The sequence below is a fragment of the Bombus fervidus genome, chromosome 8 (genome assembly GCF_041682495.2).
Source record: "Bombus fervidus isolate BK054 chromosome 8, iyBomFerv1, whole genome shotgun sequence".
NCBI classification, from domain to species: domain Eukaryota; kingdom Metazoa; phylum Arthropoda; class Insecta; order Hymenoptera; family Apidae; genus Bombus; species Bombus fervidus.
Genome location: NC_091524.1, coordinates 7036934 through 7057282, shown reverse-complemented (window position 1 = coordinate 7057282; position 20349 = coordinate 7036934). Strand labels below are relative to the sequence as shown.

The following is a 20349-nucleotide window of genomic DNA, read 5'->3' as shown; positions in this document are numbered from 1 at the left end:
CTACCGTAGTGACTCGATCGTAAAATAACAGATCCATAAAATTCATTGGACAATAATTTTTTGTTATTTCCGCAGGTTCAAACGGTGAATCGGTCGAATCGTAAATTCCAAACTCTCGTTTGGAACGGCGAATTACGAACGTGATAAAGCCGCGGATTTACGTGACAAATTTTTGCGCACGCACGTCCCAAGTTCACAGGCGCGGCCAGGGCGAAAACAACAATTCTCTCCCCAAAATATTATGCACATGCGACACGAGACACGTGAGGATGATTATGTACAAGAAAATGACCGCAACAAATAAGACCGGTGAGCCACACCCGCGCCGAAAATGAACGTATGACTGAAGCCCCTTGGCCCCTTCAGTGATATGTGACAATTACGTGGACAATGAATATTAACAAACCTGACAGCCAATTAGTACAAAAAAAAGTAGGAATGTGTATGGAATAAATCCTTATGAAAATTATTTACAATTTATTAATTCAACGTCACCGCCGTTACATCTTTATAGCAAAGCATCGAGTCTCCTCTCCTGGGATCTTTTAACGAACAAAAATGTTTAGTATTGACACCACTTACCTGCTTCGAATTCTTGTGAAATATTGCAACGAATTTTTATTTTCTTTTCTCTTTCTGGTTGAACAATAATACAGTCCAATGGTACATCGAAGAAAAATTTTGCCAAGAAAAAGTTATCGTTTGAAAAGGAATATTTTACATTTTCTTCGAATTCTTTATTTTGTAAATAAAGAATATTATGATCTTTGTAAGGTAACATGTAAGAAAATTTTTAAAAACGAAAAATAATATCTCTTATCGAAAAGAAAATATATACTCCTTTTCTAAAAATAAATTTTACTAACATCTTATAGAAACTGATTAAATGGACGATAAATCTCGAAAATAAAATCAGGCGTGGAAATATTTTTCTCTTTTGATTATTCGTATTAACTTTGGAGATGAGTAAATCTTGGACATTGCTTAAAAAGCGTTACCAAAGCGTATACAATGCAGCAAGCAATAATTGATCATGCCACTATGCATGCAGCGAACGAAAACAAATACTGAGCAAGCACACAAACAATCGTAAACTAACGTAATTATGTACATAACGGAACATGCTTTGTACAAAATACGAGGTAGCATGAAGGAACGTTAGAGTGTAGCAGATGTATGTCTAACTAAAATATTGACCCTTAATTAGTACCATTGAATCACAGGTAACCCACAATATTTTACAATAAATTGCTCAGTTTTATAGTACTTCATTTTTATTTTAGAACTTTATTTTAGTAATTATTATACTTATATTTACTAAATCTGGAATTTCATTCTAAAATATAGAACACAATTTAGTGACTACTGTAATAACTAAACGTACTCCAAATTGTCACCTATGGACCAACGGTACCAATCGAGGACTAATGAAAATGTTAGAGTTAGAAGGATTCTTAATACTAACAATCATTCTATAACAATCATCGACAAACAACGTGAAATCTTCTCGTTACGTATAAATTATTTCATAATATTTCTAAAGTTATACCATGCATAAAATTACATTCCTTATCAATGTAAGACTACTGTCAGATACCACTTTGATAAGATAACTTTCATAATAAGACAATTCTATACAATCGTTCTTCGATTCTATACAAAATATACAGGATGTAAAAAAAATCAATCTTTAACAACCAAATTTACTAATTATAGAATAATTTATTTGAAAGATCGTTCGGAGCTTTCTCGATAGAATTAATGTGTTTTACAATAGTAACACAGTTTTCACGTCAACAATTATCAAAGTTGATTATCAAAATGTGGCTCGATTCTAATATCCGAGCTACTTATATAACTAATATACGATTAATATCTAAAAATACCATACAATACTGACCATCTTGGTCTTCATGCAGGGTAGAATGCATGGAATGGATGGAGTCCAGCTTTCGCTTGATTCCGCGGCCGAGGGCATGTTCCCTGCCCTCGCACCTCACTGTGCTCACCACACCTTCGGCTTGCTTCAACGTCTCTGACGTATAGATCTGTCAAATACAACTGGATCAACTCAGGCACAAGCCTACCAAGTCACATGCTAATATCATTTCAATCTAACGTCTGCCAAATCGCTCGTTTCGTTTCGATAAACCCTTCGATTTCTCCAGCAAGATTCTCATCATTCTTTCGACCGAGCGTGAAAAACATAAGTGAACAGAATGAAGTTGTATAAAACAAAGAAAATAAACAAACAAACCAAACTACTTGAACAGAGAACAATTTTTAACTCAACTAAGTAATGTACAAAAATGTATAATAAAATATTAACGCGATGAGCGTTCGAAGAGCTACTATTATAGAAAACTTACGTTTTCTACGCTATCAATGGCCGAATTAATATGGCACGTTCAAATTTCATTCTTCGAGGCATGCAAACGAGAAATGATACCAAGATAACAAAATCCAAACTCTGATTACGCATGCTCATTGCAAGGTATTTCTCTTTTATTTTGAACGTTTAGGAATAATGTATGTCAGATAATTTTTAGCAAAAATAATACTTTTTAGCAAAAATTTATTTTTTCTCTGTTTGCCATTATAAAGAATCATGTATCTTTTTTTTTTTTTTCTTAGCAATTCGTTAACACACGATTAATCATACAAGTTACATTATTGCAATGTATGCTTTAAATAATAATGCTAAAAAAAAGCGAGCTGAACATCGTCCGGCCCACGAATTATCTACGCGTAAAAATTAATAACGTTAAATACAAACTAATTACAAACTTAATAGTACTCGATTGAAATGTGTATTATGCCCTTGCAAATAGGGAATGCCACTGGTTATGTAATTGAAAATGTACAAAATTAATTAATCGACCCGTACGAAAGAAAGATGCTCAGTCCTCCGACGATGAGTCAGTCTCCTCACCGTCGTCAGCTTCTTGCGCATATACGAATTGATTGTAAATGTATGGATTCATATAGGCCTGCTTACTGGGCGAATAGTTCACGACAGCAATGCTATTAGGATCAGACCTATAGTTATACAAATGTGGGTAAAGCCCTGCTGATGCAGCGATACCGATATTTACAAATTTCTGATAATTCTCGCCTTGTGAACAATAAGGAATACCGATGTTCTGATTCTCCAAAGGCTTTTCTTCCGAATTTTGATCTATGTCATCTTGCTCCGGAAAATGTTGTGAAACTTGTGACTCAATTTGATCGGTTTCGACGCAAGATTTTGGATCGAATTTTGTTTGAGGTAACATAGTGTAATGCGCATGATCTGGCACTAAAGCTTGCTGTCGATAAACGTTCGTATTGGGAACATAATGCTGACTATGATAGAGGATCGGCTGATAGTGACCATGACCTACAACCGGCAACGTATTGACGTCAACCTCTGTATAAGAGACGTCCGTCATTTCTTTAGTGACGCTTAGGTGATCTTCGACAGGATTCTGGTCCATTGTGTCTGAATATATGGAATGATTTGGTGATGAAGTGTCCATATGCTCCTGTGAGTCAGCGTATGTGTTTTCAGGGTGTGTCGTATCGGCTGGCTGGTGCATGTCTGTTAGAGTTAGATGACGGTTGACCTGCTCTACATGGGTACCAACCTGGATCCCAGTAGTCACCGTCGACTCCACATATGTCTTTCCATGGAGACCTGGCTGACTAAGCGTGATTTCTTTCGTGGTGATACCTTGAATTCTCCAATCTTCCGAAGCCACTGGTACGTCGCCTGAATCTGGTTCGCTACTTGATACGCAATGAACCATTGGCTGGAAATTAATATTTTAACGCGTTCAGTATATTAGATGAGATACAAATACAAGCAAGGCAATATTATATATCACAGTCTTGTTTTCATTTCAATAAAGAAAAACGCTTTGAATATACTCAGAAATATTTTTTTGGTACAAGTAGATTTTGTTTTAATACAAAATTAAAATAAAAAAACACATATATTAATTATATATATTAACGGTTCTTTCATATTTCTCTTAAACTTAAAAAAAAAATAGAAAAACATAATTAGTCTGAAATTATATATAATTTAACTTGAATTAAATATAAAGGAGCAGGTATGCCAGGCTTAATCATATAAATGCAATAAATATAAATTATATATTCACAACGTTTACTTCTTTTCAATCTACGTCTGTTCACATCACTTATTTAACCCCATAGAGTTTTAAAATACTTAATTCTACTGAAAAATATTTTAATTATATGTATATTAAATAAATAAATCTATGATATTCTGTAAACATCCAGAGATATATTTAATATTATGACAATTGACATATTTCAGAAAATTAATTTCTAAATTACCTACTATGTTTTTCTTCTATGGTTTTATTGTTTTTATTGTATTGAATAATGCAATATTACCGTAGACGACGAGTGATGTCTAGCTGTAATTGGCGGTGCAGGTGAAGCTGCTCCATGCGTTGTAGTGTCCACGGCAGGACTATTCGATCTTTGACTATTCCCTGGACTGTGCGTGGTGGTATCCGGCGGCGATCCTTGTCTCATCATAGCCGATTGAGCCATATTCGCTTGATTACCAGCTGTCTGAGTCGAAACAGAATGTCTTGCCATCAGAGGACTGTGTTGATCGCTTTGTTGAGCTGTTTTTTCAACAACAGTCGTACTGCTACTGGCAAGAACGTATTGCTGCTGTTCAACGTTCTGCTCCGAAGACGGTGAATTCACGCTACTTTTTGGGGAAGTGGGCGCCTTTCCTTGAATCATTCCAGAACTCAAAATATACGATTGATTATGATCAATGTTTAACGAAGGATCGACGGTGGTTCCATTAGAAGCTGCAGCTTGAAAATTAGGTATCTGATTGTTAGATACCATGGTCGTTTGTTGCTGCACGATCGTAGTATTTTGCTGAACGAATGTTGTGTTCTGCTGATTAGGGGCCGATGAAACAGCGATATTCTGCGCCGTCCCACAAGGTACCATCAACGTCTGCCCGTTCATCTGTATGAATTCTTGCTGACCCTGCATGTTTGTCGGTCGAACTTGCGAGGCATTAAAAGTCACTTGCTGGTTCGGACTGACATTTGCTACTATCGGACTCAGTTGATTCCCAAACGACGTTGTTCCATTTACTAAGAATTGGCCACTGTTTGGTGAGAGGAATTGTGCGCCAGGACTATGCTGTTGAATAATTTTTCCGCCGGTTGCTTGCGGTGCTCGAATGACCATTCCAGCAGGACCAGCTGCTAAAATGCTTTGACTCGGATTGAATATTCCACTGTGGCTTTGTACCGGAGTTAACACGTTCTGACCGTTCACGTTCTGTATCTGCAACTGCATACCGATGTTTCCTGTGTCTTGCAGCAAGGTCGCCGTTCCATCAGCAGACATAACCATACTTCCTATACCAGGAACGATGAATTGTTGAATAGTAGGGAAATTTTGCACCATACCAGCAGCTCCGTTTAATAAATTCACTGGTTGCAGAAGATTTATTTGCTGAGCTGGTTGAGGATTCGTGATAATTTGTTGAGCATTGAACTGAGCCGATGTTGCACCGGCCTGACCATTCATTACCAATTGAGCTGGTGCTCCACCCTTGCCAGGAACAATTGTCAACGCCTGCAGCATCGGACCGCCTATGCTCTGAGTCTGGAAGTTCTGCTGCGCAAAGTTGGACTGCGACTGCATCAGCATGCCAGCATTCTGTTGGGACGAAGCGATATGCAACATCGAGGCCACTGTCTGCGGATTCGTCTTTCGTTTTTTGTACGCTTTCTTTTTGCTCATTGCTGATTCGGGTGATAGCAACGCCGGTTGCCGATTTACCATTCCTTGATTCGCACTGACGTTTCTCGTAACGTCCTGATTCGCATCTAGAATTGACTGAGCATTTTGTATCACGTTTCCAGTCGCGACAGTTAGATGCGGTATTTGAACGTTCTGACCTATACTGTCCATCGTCATGACACTAGGTTGTATAAGTACAGGAGTCTGAATAGTGTTGACGAGCACCGTGGGCTGTCCAATAACTTGCTGAGCTACGCCCACGGCAGGAATAACCTGGCTGACAGCTCCTGTCACACTGGTGACCATAGGTGATACTGACAATGGTGGCATCGAATTAGAGTTGGAAATGATTTTTGGAGGAGGTGGTGCCATTACACCGTTGATTCCTGAACCCGTGCTAGCCATTATAAGTTGACCACCATTAGACACTAATATATGACCAGGAGGTAAAGTCGATCCAGCAGGATGTTTTAATATTCCGCCTGACGTAAGAACATTATGAACTTGAACATTGGACTGAGGATGCTGTTGGGTTGGTTGTTGCTGCTGTTGCTGACTTTGAGGTTGTACTGGTGAATTGGTACTGGCCTGAGGTACTTGTATACTACTAACGACGCTTTGAACCATCTCCAATGGCGATTTCGACACACTTATCGCTATCGACGATTGACTATTCGGAAGAGAGGACGTCGTAGTAACAACAGTGGTTGGTACATTCGTTAAGGTTGTCGAAGACGCTGGATGCTGTGATTTATTCGAGAGTATATCTGGTATAGCGGGATTTGGTATTCCAGAAGGTGTATTTATCGAAACCGTAGCGGTATTCGCTCTTCCAGCTAGCACAGATGTGATGGTATTACTGCTAACCGTATGGCCGCTTGCCATTGTGGTTATTACCGATGACGTACCAGCAAAGTGATTCATCGGCACTCTCGAAACTGCATTCACAGTATGAGGGTGTGGCTGGTAACCATCCAAAGACGACTGTCTCGTGGTTTGCCTTTTTGTTATTTGAGACGTCATGCTGTCTGAACCGGAGGTGGATGATTGCGACGATGGCGTACTAGAAGGAACTACGTTTGAACTCGTTGTAGCAGAGCAAGGCGTCTCCGCGCGTTGCTCTGGCGCAACACTACCCATCGAAGACTGTGAAGGTTGTTGAGCCTGAGGCGTTAAAGGTTGAGATGGCACCTGACCAGACGTAGAATGCGAATGAGGTGTTGGCGGTTGCGAGTAACTATGCGGCGTCGACGGTTGCGACGAAATGAGACTTTGAGGCGTTGCCGGCTGCGATATTCCGGGTGTCGACGAAGCTGGCGTGTCCGAATTCGCTGGACTGTTCGTACCAATCGGAGATCCATGACTGGTACTCACAGTACCACCTTGGATCGGTCTTGAATCAGCTTGCTGCTGATTGTTCTGATACTGTTCTCCAAACGTGGACGATGTAACAGGATCCTCGCGTTGATCAGAATGCATCAGGTACTGACGTTGCATTTGTTGTTTATATTGATCCTGCACATAAGATTGAGTATCAGCACTGGTAACACAACCTTGGCAAGGACTATTCTCCGAATCTGTTCCTCCACTGCTCGAGGTGGGAGTCATGCTACTGTGTACAACAACGGGCGAGGTTGCGTGATTTTTCACAGAATTAAACGTCGATGTGCTCGTGGGGCTGGCGCCGGAAGAAGGCTTTGGTTGTGGAAGATAAGTGTTATTAGGCAAATGCGAACCATGACTCGTTTGCGGTGTTTTCGAATTATTGACAATTCCCACTTGAGAGCTACTAACACCGGTTTGCCTTGATATCGTGCTATTCAACAAAGCAGTCTGTTGCGCAAGGTAACCGCTGGGGTCTTCCAAAAATGACGGGCCGCTGCTATTGACGGTCGAACCAATTTGATTACTATTCTGTTGATTTTTCTCGTTGAATTCATCTATTGGACTCGAAGCTGATTGATCAAGGCTATTGTTTCGAACATCTGTAACGCTATGCTGGCGCTGTTTCTTCACCATTACTTTACTGGGTTTGGCCTTCTTGCGCGCAACTTCATCGGTCCAAGTGGATGCTTGTGGAATGTGGTGATGTAGAGGTGGAACACGATCGAAAGAGTTACATGTGATGTTCTGGACTGTGACGAGAGAAGGCTGATGAGAACCCGAAGCTGACCGATTTTGTTGCCAAGGTGGCGTTCTCGAATTGAAATGCACGTTACCGGGTTGCCCGTTTGGTCCCATTCCAGACTGCGTTTCAACAGCATGATTGGTATTCGGGCTCCTTCCCGCTACATTAGATAAAGCGTATTGTTGCTGATGTTTAACATCTACGATAGCTCCTTTCGAAGCATCGAAATTTCTCACAGGATATTGAACCTGATTCTGGGCGTACATTCGTTGCATATTTTCGTGAGAATTATTCGATAAATTCCCATTTTGTACGACATGGTGCCGTTGTACAGCGTGATTGTGCAGCAGAAGTTGTTGTTGTTGCTGCTGCTGCTGCTGCTGCTGCTGCTGCTGCTGCTGTTGTTGTTGTTGCTGCTGCTGCTGCTGCTGCTGTTGAATTTGTTTCGCATTCAAATCTTCATCCGTCACGGAAGGAGTACGATTATGTCTGTTCTGCATATCAGCAGTATTCATCACGGGACCAATTGTTTGTTGTTGCATTACGTCTAACGAATGATGATTCAACTGTTGATTAGAATACTGCGGTTGCACGCACACCTGAGATACTTGTTGTTGATGCTGATGCTGCTGTTGCTGCTGGAGTTGTTGTATTTGCATTTGAAATTGATCCGCTGGTTGTGCCTGCATTACGTGTTGATTGGGTTGATGCTGTTGCGTTTGTTGCTGCAGCTGATGTTGATGAATTTGGTGTAACTGCGGATGAAGAGTAGATTGGGCTGTTACTTGTGAGGATTGCATGTGATGCACATAATTTTCTGACGAATGTTGAGGGTTGTAGTTTCCTGATTGTTGATCAACTTCTTGAGTCAAATGCTGTTGTTGTTGTTGCTGCTGTTGCATCTTATGCTTCTGCATTTGTTGCATGTGCAATTGCTGTTGCTGTTGTTGCTGCTGCTGGTTCAAATGGTCCTGTTGCTGCATTATGTGTAACGGCTGCTGATTTAATTGATTAAGATAGTGAGGAGCTTGCTGTTGCGTTAACTGATTCACGACCGTGTTTTGATGTTGCTGTTGTTCGTGTTGCTGTAAAATTTGCATATGTTGCATTTGCTGATGATGAGGCAGTAACTGTTGCTGCTGCTGTTGCTGCTGTTGTTGTTGAGATATATGTTGTTGCATAAGCTGCTGCTGCTGTTGCTGCTGCTGCTGTTGTTGTTGCAATATAAGCTGTTGATGTTGCTGTTGCAACAACTGTTGTTGCTGCTGAGTCATATTGTTAAAATTGGCGCCCTGCTGATTCATGATCAGGGAATTACCCATTAACATCCCCGACATATTGTGCTGACCTAACCTTTGCTGAGGATTTCTCGTTACACAGCCATTTATATCTTGTGTTTGAGAAGGTGAATTTAATGTTTGATGACATATCTGCTGATTACTCTGCTGAACTTGCAAATTGGGGATCGCAATAGGCCACACCTGGAATACGAAAAACATCCACGTGTAAACATTATACCATATACAGAATATTCGATATAATTACAAAATAATAAAATTTACCTACTAATCTATTTATCTATAAAGATTTATCTATTACATATAAACTTATTATTTACAATAAACAGACTGTAATTATTAGTTCTTTGACAACATAATAAAGCAACGAAAAATTTACAACAACGGACTTGGAAAATAATTATCTTGTTATATTATGATCACACAATTATTATATTGAATAAAAATTAGATATTAACGTAATATAATTTTAACTTCTTATAGGAAATAAACATTAATAATTACGTCACGTATAATTTCATTTAAAATGTAAAGTTCGCAGCATTATTTGTTCGAATCTCTCTCGGGATACATTATGGAAGGATTAAAATAGCAGATTTCTCTTCGGATTAATTAAAATTAATATCACATTACCTGCGATCCATTTGGTACTGGTGACCCTTGCACTCCAGATGCCGCAACAATAGCTCTTTCGCGTTGTGCCATAAGTTGTGAGACTGAGACTCCTGAGAAAATGTTTCCTAGCCCCCCTATTTTCCTCTTCTTTTTCTTGTTGAGACCATCTGAAAAATATAATGAAACGTTGATAGAAATCATCTTTTGTTACTGGATATTTAAGATATGCAAAAAATGATATTAATTCTTAATGGAATTCCGAGGCACGTTAAATCTTCAAGGTCATGGAGAATTAAAATACGACTCATTTCCCTAACTCTAATTTTAACCCTCCACTTATTATTCAAGCGCTGCTTCAGGTTTCTTAATGAACGAGTGTTCCATTTGAAGTCCCACCGCAAGGTTAAATCCTATTTAGCGTAACAATTCCAAGATTCATATCCGTTTTATTCACTACTTTTCTTTTCCAACACATTTTACTTGTAAACGAACGTATAACTTTTTCCAATTTTGTATAAACCAATTACAAAGATAAATGGTTATAATATTGTCTTTTTTCCAAGTGCAGAAGATAAATGCACGAAGTGTCGCAGAAATTGTTGATCTATAGTATGATACATTCTGAATGAAAATAATTACTATTCTTTACATAATAGAAACTATTTAATGAAAATTAGTTTTATATATTAACAGTAGTATAATATTTATAGAACGTATTTAATTTTCATCGTGTTCATACTAATTGTTTCTACATACGAGAAAAATAAATAATGCACGGGAATGCACGCGAACTATTTGAACGATGCTAAAAGATACAAGAATGGAGGAAAACCACCCTTATAGGTTCGTTAGTATTTAAAAAAATTGATGAATCAAAGAAAAAGAAAAATAGGACGAAGCGAAGCAAATAACTGTTTCATATTTTGAATTGAAGCGAAACTATACAACTCCTCACAATCAAAGGTTGACAAGCAGCCATAACAAGCGTTCACACTATAAAATTACCTTGATTTACGAGGATAACAGAAAGCAGAATGGCAAAAGGGTGGCAAAGGGGATGGTTTTCAATAGCGGTCTTTTATCCGTAAGCCTACAGCGGATAATTATTCTCCACGGCTTCAATGGGGGAAGACAATTCGGAAGCGGGAGAAGCAAGATGAAGAGGACGAGGAAAACGGATGGGTGAAAGAGAGGTAGGGTAGGATGTAATAATGAATCCACCTAGGAGTAAGGCCAAGTTGTCTGCAACGACGGTAGTTTAACCCGATTTTCAAGGGGGTGAAAATTTGCGTAAAATCTTTGAAGCATTTCGTGGCTTTCGAGGGAGGTTCGCGTGAACGCGTAAAATCCTTCTCCCTTTATCCCAAAAATCTGCAGTCAATGGCTTATGGCTGTAAGCGTTGCCGCCATTAAATCTGACGAAGCAGAGATGACGTAGCAATTATGGAATATAGGCTATCGCTTAAGGATGAAACTCGATCCCTCGAAATACGAGGGAAGATATTGCAAATTCGATTGCAAGGGAAAATTACAAAGTGCGCATTTTCTCATGTAATTTCTCAAATTACTCTTTGTTCAATGTCTTGCAATAAAAATATATATAATATCTTCTTACATTTCATTCCATCGGAACTAAATATTAATTAAGATATCATATAAACCGTTTACGACGATAAGAGATTAAATAATAAAACGAATGGAGAAGCCTAATTTCTCTTGAACACACAATATTCAATACGGCTGAAATATGCTAACCAAAGATAGTTCCCATCGTTCTCAAGCAACTCTCGCGGTATAGATCGAAGTTGCGGACTCGATGTCAGGAGATTTCGATACAGGGACCAATTGAACCGAACCAACGGCCATAATTATAACGATCTTCTGGTAGAGAAGTCCCGAGGCAAAACTTCTCGTTACGGCTGGCTGACGGACCAGCGGGATTCGAAGGCACTCGAATCACTGAAATCCAATTGAACCTTGGCCAAGGACTACTTCCCCAGTTGTTCGCTCATGACGATCCCAGCGTGGATCGGACGTTACGACGTTGTCGAGCCGTTGATGCGGACTAAACGGAAGCAGCGTAAAATGCGCTTGCGCGACCACAACAGGACGTCGGTCGAGGACGAGCCGGAGGTGGTTTGAAACGGTGTCGGCGGGGGTGAACATCACTCGGGGCAGGCGCAAGAATCACAACCGGACACAGACGTTGGACCGCAGTTCCTCTTCTCTCTTCACCTATTCGGAGCGCCGTGGCGCCGCTGCCTCTTCGTACGAAATTAACCCTTATCAACTCTCTGTCTGCCACTACCACCACCACCACCACCACCACCACCACCATCACCACCACCACCACCACCATCGACACCACCACTGCTACCACCCACTCTGTCCTCGTTCTCCTTCGCGTTTGCCCCCACCAAGCAGCCTCATCCAAACTAACATCGTCGCGTTGACGTCGCTGGCAGCGAATGGTGAGCGGATTCTTTCCTCCTCCCGGGACTTATTGATCGCCCGGACGATAAGAAGACACGAGCTGGCCGATTGGTTCCTCTTCCGGCCAGCTCGTGTCCTCTGTGCAACCCTAACACTGATGAAAAGCCTTCTGTCCCGCTTCGGGATTGTAGCGACAGAGACAACCAAATGCAAATTTGTGGATCGTCTGAGGATTTACCTGAGTGGGCTTTAAACTGTCTGATGACCTGTGCATGGCACACGCTCTAAGGTCTTTTGCCAATGCTCGTCGAGTATCATGCCAACCAACTGGTTTTGTTATTAATCGCCGTTTTCGATAGCGCAGATTGTACGAGATTAGTTGCATAATTGACGAACGGAACGTTTGATTTTGATGAATAGCGACGAAGATGAATGAAAATCAAAATTTGTCAAGAACTCGTAAAATCTTTACGTACCGAGTAAAATGATAAAAGAAAAGTTGCAGGTGTAACTAATAGCTCGCTCTCTGTGAAATCGTTTCCTCCGGGGTATCAAACGGCGCAAAGCGTATCGCGCCGTCGTAACACGAACGTGATCGATCGGGTAACAGAGAGAGCCTGTTTACCGCGGAAAATTGTTCAGCGGGACAAGGAAAATGTAACGGCGAGCGATCGACCTCGTTAAACGTGTCACGATTAGTCGTTACACTTGTCTCGTCGACCTGGCGAAATCGGATCTCGAAAATTTATTAACACACCGACGAATCCGCTGACAGGGTGTCTCGCGCGAAGCGTAAAAGTCAATAGTTACGGGCGAGAGCCGCGGTACAAATTCCAGAAATGCTGTTTGCGCGCTCAAACATTCGCTCCCTCTCTCGTCTACAGGATTGGTCTAGAAAATGAACGCATATTAAAAACGAAAGTAAATCCAGATACGAGTAACCAGCCGTCGGAATTCCATTAATAGCGTCGATCGAGTTTCGTTTCTCGTTTCTCGGTCGAGTCCCTTGGCAAACTGCGGTACATAAAAGCCATTCCCCAGGCTGAACCGGGCAAAACCGAAAAGAAGAGAGGAGAGAAATGAAATCGACTTTCGTTATTGAGACTCGTATTCGTGGAAGAGCGACGACGATAAAGATTCATTCGATTCGTCTCTCCCCTCCACGGCTTATTTCTTTTATTTTCCATCCCCGTTCGCGATTCGGAGGGTGTGTGTTTGCACACCACGCGAACGTATTACCTCCGCCGTTGAAATGCCTCGATAGAGGGAAACCAGGGGTAGAAAGAAAGATGGTGTGGAACGAAAGGGAGAGAAACAGGGTGACGTTTTCTCGGGCCACGTCGTTTTATATCACCGGAAAATTGGAATCGAAGCGACGCCCGTGAACGCGAACGTGAGCGTCGATGTTAAAACGGCCCTATAAAGTTCCACAGAAACACTGGCGACGATGTACATTTATATAGGGTGGAACGCAATTCCGTGATGCAATACCGTAATCGTGAGAAAGATAAATCTTTAAAGAATATTTTATATCGAAGGCGTGGAAGCAGATTGTTTCATGCGGTAATTTTTGATAGAATCTAGCTTGAAAATTTGTCAATTCTGTAAACAATAGATAAATTATGCTTTCGATTTTCGAAATATTTTTCTTTGCATTTGCGTATGTTCAATCGTAAATGTATAGTTTCCATTAACTTTTCCTGTTAATTTTCTGCTATCTCTCGTGAAGCAAGTTTTTATGAACTTTCTGAAATGGTAATTCAGTTATCTTGTACGTGACGATAAAACTGTTTTCAAGTGCGCTTACTTCATTTACCGAAAGTGATAAGGTAAGTATACGTTGAACACTTATAAGAATTTTTATACAATCAAATTAATAAAATCATATAGTTATTCTTTGTTGTGACACAATAACGTTAGTAATTATCAATATATTGTTATAAAATTGTTACCATAAAAATGAAAACGACTTTTGGGTAATCAAATATTACACGTGTCATATAGCAAAACGTTAAGTTAAATTTTGTTCGCTATTAATCGCTATTAAACTGTCTCGATCACTTTGCGATATCCACCTAACGTAACTCCCGGGTGAACAAAATCTACCAAAACCACTACGCTATACCGATGGCGGAAGGATTGAAATGCTTGAGTTTGGATGACAAAAGGTGAAATGAAACACAGTTAGAAAGTTTGCGAGCAGGCGATTAAAAATCAGCAACGTTGTCCTTTAAATCCCTCAGCCCCTGAAACCAGCGAACGATCAAAATACACTCGACGAATTTCAATGCACAGTCGGACTATTGTTTCTCATTCCCGACGAGCGAAAACCGTAAGCGAGGCTTTCGCTGTGTGTGCACAGGCTCGCTCGGAATAACAGCCGTTTAATTAGCGACGCGATGAAGAAAGGAAAAGACGAAAAAGAGAATAAAGAAGCAGAAGAGGAGAGGGGTGAGCGGGTAGAAGGGAAGAGGAAACGAGAGAGAGAGAAAAAAGAAAAGAGTCGGTCTCGCTCGGTCGGTTATAGGATTTAGTAATGAAATCCGGACGGAGAGTTTAGCCGCCACGGTGATACATCATTCCACCTCCTTCCCCCGGGCCAACGCCTCCATCCACGGTTCCTACGTCGCGTTCGCCACCTCCATCCCTTTTTTCACCGACATCGGGGAGCTTTAATGCCGTCTCTATGTACGCGAAAAGGACCGCGGAAGAAAGAGAGGCACAGAGAAAGAGGAAAAGGGAAGCACAGACGGAACGAAAGAAAGGGAGAAGGGGATGGAGGCAACAGACCCCGCTAATGTCGCAATTTCGTCGTTCCTTTTCTTCTTCCCGGGACTTTTTTCCCGTTCGCTGCGCCCTAATGATCACGGCTCGGTCGGCAGCCGCGAGGCGCGATGCACGAGGAAAAACTTTTGGTCGTCCTCCAATAAAAGTTTTCGCCGCGTGTTTTCTAGTACGACGGTGAATAAACGTTCCCGGCGATTATGGCGCGCCGCTCTGACTACCGGAACTGGCGGAACTTTGTTAATACGACGGATCGATGGGAAAACTTCTTCGGGGGATATATTGATGGGTGGGAGGATGTGTACGTGCTCGGCCGCCGCGTACGCTGGTATACGTGAGATTGATTGGCGAGTATGTATAATGCGATCGAGTTCGACGAGTTCGTGGCTCGTTCGAGAATCCGCCAAGAAACTTTTCCCCAGGGAAAATTCTGATTTTGATCGATCGACCACCCCGCGCCCCCCGAACGCCGGATAAAACTCCCTAGATGGAAAAATTCCTTCTATGCAATTTCCTTGCGAGACTATTCCCCTCTATCTGATCGAGAAATACCTTCTCTAATTGGGCTACTTCGATCCCGCGTTTGTTATTCAACATGCAAGGAAACGTCTGTACTTCTTCGCGAATCGGTGACGTCACGATCATCTCTTATGAAACGAGTAACTTGCAATTATTTAGCTAGAAATGATATTTCTTTTTCTACTTTATTTCCAAAGGAGCATACCATATAATGATAGAAGTTACTGTTTTAAAACAACTGAGGAGCTTCTTGAAAATAAGAGTGAATATATTAGATACCGGGTATATTTTCTAGCAAGGTAATTGAATTATTTTATGAAGTTTTTATTTATTTTATAAATATGAAAGGAACGAAGTTTTATTAGAGCCAGTATAATTAGCAATTCGAAGGTCGCTAATATTAAAATAAGACTAAAACCCCCGGCGAAATTTATTCAATTCATTGTTTTGTCTTATGGGCTCCTTTCTTGTTTTGCACAACAATTATGTAGGTGATTGTATACAATAAAAATTTGTGTATTTGTTTATGTTACGAACTCGTAAATGTAAATGGGGATACTTCGTTAAATAAGCAAACTTTAAAGCGTAACTGGTTTTATGTTGAAGCATATTGATAAATGTGAGGAGAAATTCAATTCTCCGGATGAACGATTTGTTTACGTAGGATATTTTCGTAAATTATTACTTATAATTATTTTATTTACCGATTATTCGATATTCATGAATAAATGCTTGCAACATATAATTATTGACGATGATACGTACGCGTATTTAAAATGAAATTTTATATTTGAAACAAAACCCAAGAATATCTTAATTAACGTGAAACATAGAAACCGCGGCGAAAATGAAATGGCAAATTAACGTATTATTTTATGTGTCACAAAAGGAATTATCATTTTTAGATAGCTTACTGTTAGAGTAAAGTATCTAGAATTTCTATTAAAAATTTCAAAATTGTATTCATGAATTTACTATTTCTAGGTATATAATGATATATAAAATGTCTTCTATTTTACTTTGTTCTATTCTACTTTGAGGGTATCCCTCCTTTTTCAGTTCTTCATAAACTAGTTATAACATATTTTTTATAACCTAATATTCAATCAAAATTTTCCTTCGCATATCTATTTTGTCACTTATATTTTACTTCACCAAGTTAATCGGCTAAACTAAAAAATGACGAAAGGTATTTTTGAACAAGTAATAGGTCAAATTGCAAAGGTTATAAATTTTAGAAAACAAAATTATATAATGTAATACGATAAAAGGTAAACTTATTTCCGTTACTTCCCATACGTCAGTGTGATTAAATCTTAAGAATTTCACTTTGACCCAAGCTCCCCTACTCGGTAAAAAATTCATCCGCATTTATTACATCATTCAGATCTCCGTAGCAAGATATTCTGTACAAAAAAAATCGCCTACCTTTTCTATTCAAACCCATAATCTACTCGGACATCAAAATTATGCAAATCACGAAGAAATAAAACACGTCGTCACTCTTAGCTTTCTCAAACCAGAAAAAGAAAGAAGGGGCGAAGCAATCGATACGGTAGGTCGAAACTAATCGTGAGACAGAATTGGCACACGCAAGGTCACGTTCTTACCTTTCCTGGCTTTGTCCGGCGAGGTGGGCGAGTCCGCGTTCACGTGAATCGCGGTTGCGACCGAGCCGGTGGATAAAGCCGGCGAAGAAGAGACCGTCGGTGTACAGGATGCAACAGGACTGCCGGCCGCCGTAGTTGGCAGCAGAAGTTTCCTCTTATGGTTGCAGAGCTTGGTCATCTCCCGCGTCTTGCCCTGATCTGGGCTCCAAGGTCGTGACGCAACCTGAAACAAGAACATAGACCAAGTCGTTAGTTACTCGTCGAGTAAACTATGCTGTGTATATTTCATACAAAAGACGATCAATTTACGACGAGGAAATTTCTAAATAATCCCGAAAATCGTATAGGTACATGATAATACGATATGCTATGTGATAACGATACTTTACATTACATATATCTATGTCCATAAATACAATCGGTGTTGAGTAAACTTCGTAAATATTTGTTGAGTGAAACCGATACAATAGCAACAAATTGTATTGATTTGGTGTAAATTGTAAAGGTGAATACATTAACAAATAGACAAATTACTTAGTGTGTATTTTTTCTAATATGACTTCTTACAGATCTAGCATTGTTGGTGAATTTATTTTATACTTCTGTGTACTTGTCTAATAAAAGGCAGCAGATATAGCGAAGAAACGATGATGAAAGATGGACAAACCAAATAAGATAAATAAAACAAAAGGTGCGTTACTTTACATATTTTTGTTGGTCTCGTTACACGTAGATAAGAAATGTACGATGGTATGCGAAGATTTTCAACCAAATATGTTCTTTTATATATTATTAACGCTTACTAACACATTGATTTAACGATCTTTCAAACACGCTTAAACAACAAACGTTTAGCTGTTATAGCGTTTCCTTTTACACAGCATATGTTTCTATAATCAAAATTGGATAAAATTGTCAACTTTCAAGAGAAATTTGTAAGACCAGTTTATCTGGAAATTTTCGCCCATTACTATACGTATGTCTCTTTTCAAGTTGACTATAGTTTTCGTAAGTGTCCTGTTACTTGCGAACGGGGGTGTACTTCATGTTTTTATGCTTTCTCGAATTCACCCGAGTATCCACACACTTACTAGTCGGTCATAACTGGTGTCAGCTTTATAATTTCGTGGTTTCGTCGTGTCAGTTGGTAAAGAGCGAAGTCAAGCGAAAGAAGGCTCGTAAAAGGCCACGTTCCTACTTTCGGGAAATAACGTAGCGAGTTTACGAGGAAATAACCTTTGGCATTTGTTCAAGCGATCTGGCTACAACCCTCGAGACACAGATAATAGAGATTGACTATACGGGCGCGGACATTGAAATAAAGAGGCGGAATCACGTAATGAAACGAGTTATTCCGCCTACGACCTACTTTTCCTGCCACGAAACGAAACGAGACCGCGATGCGGCCTAGCTTGCGCCGCTTTCCTGCATTTCTGTCACATTCAAACAACGCCGATGTATTATGCATCGAACGTTTAAATTCCGGTTATTGGAACAATTCGCCCAACGTTTCGATAATTATCCAATTACGCGTAATTGCAATGGCGCACATGTGTCCTCGCCCACGCGAACAATTTGATTCGCAAGCAGCTTGGTATTTATTCCCGTAAATTAGGCGATATCCCGAAAGTAATAACAAGGTTCGATAATTTAAGAAAATGTCAATTCTCAGAAATTAAACTAAAACTAAAAAATAAACGGAACGTTTTCTATTCGATAACGTAAAGCTCATCGTTCTGTCGACGTTGAATGCAATTGATAGAAGTTTCGAACGCTAGCCGATCATTGTTGAAGAAATTGTAATAATAATTATTATAAACAACAGTTATTGCTAATCATTGTTATTCACTGTTTGTTGAGGTATTTACACGTGTTTGATTTTTAATTTATTACAAAATAGTTGAATGAAATTTTGGTGAATGCGAGGGAATAGCGAACGAACAAATACAGATTGATGTATTACATCGTTAGAATGAAACCAGAACGATAAAAGTATAAACTATTAGTATGAAATATGAATATACACGATATAGTTCAATTGAATCGTTTTGATAGATGCTACGTTATATTGGCATACATTGTTATGAAATGATAACTGTAATCAACATTTATTGATATTTCGCCGGCTTCAATAAACCGATTTCAAGCTAAATTATATAGATAGAAACAACGTACACACATGCTTCTGTCAACCTTGTAAAATATAGATAAACTTTACTTTTTGAAAAATTTAATATCAAAAATCATCTCAATTGAAAAAGGAATTCAAAGTAATAAATTTTTAACATTATCCACGCCTGGAAGGTAGCAGAAAAATGTGGCAAGTCTAATTTCGTTGTTTTTCTTATTTTTTCTATTATCTGTTAGAGCAATTACTTCAATGCAAAGCATAATTACGCGCTCAAGGTTAGTCGAAGGAAATTATTTAAAGGAGATATTGAAAGACATGTAAAAAAGACATGTATATAAATGATAGTTTTCTAACTGCTTACGTAAACGCAATTCATCCATTAAATACCATCGACTCAAACCGCATAGTCGAAAACAAACTATTACCACCCACTCTCCAATAATATCGAAACTATTACACGATCCTTAATTTGTTCGTCGTTAACGAAACAATGCACCATTTCCTCCAAACACGCAGCGACAGCGTCGGATACTCGATTCGAAGTCACGTTCGAAAGAAAAAGGAGGTCTTAAAAGTACAACGTTACAGAGATCGCGAAAGCGGGCCGACAAAAACGCGCGGCCGTGGACCAGAAATTAACGGCGCCCACGCATAATGAGCGGTAAAAATGATGAAGCTGCGTTGCACTGTATGTATGTATACACGCGTGCGTGTATGCGCGCGTATGTGTGCGTGTGTATATGTCTGCCGCGCCGCATACAACGTGCACCGTCTTATTTACGATGCGTCGTAATGGCACTGTGTACGTAGCCGTAAATTGCCGCGGAACGTCTCACGGGCTGACACGTAACACGGTTGAAGTCCTGGATGACCATTACCGGACATCGGCCCGTGGCCTTCCAACTTGGACACATTTTAACTCCGTGCACGAGCATCGCGCATCGATCATGAGATTCATGAGCATCGTCCGGTCGAGGCGTTCTCCTCTTTTTTCCTCTTTTTGCCGCTCTTTCTCTCTTCTCTTCTTTCTCGTTCTTC

General features: G+C 39.9%; 1 protein-coding gene across 3 annotated transcripts in view; it reads right to left on the bottom strand.

Annotated features, from left to right (window-relative positions):
• Positions 1-20349, bottom strand: part of LOC139989618 (uncharacterized) — a 378461-nt gene that overhangs the window by 8619 nt on the left and 349493 nt on the right. For 2 of the 3 annotated variants that reach the window (XM_072008075.1, XM_072008073.1), the window contains exons 3-7: positions 17181-17403; positions 9853-10001; positions 4405-9402; positions 3384-3791; positions 1901-2048 (exon numbers count right to left, since the gene is read on the bottom strand). In XM_072008075.1, the coding sequence (XP_071864176.1) occupies positions 1901-2048; positions 3384-3791; positions 4405-9402; positions 9853-10001; positions 17181-17403 (5926 nt within the window). The remainder of the gene's footprint in view (positions 1-1900; positions 2049-3383; positions 3792-4404; positions 9403-9852; positions 10002-17180; positions 17404-20349) is intronic. The other variant, XM_072008074.1, reaches the window with a different exon arrangement.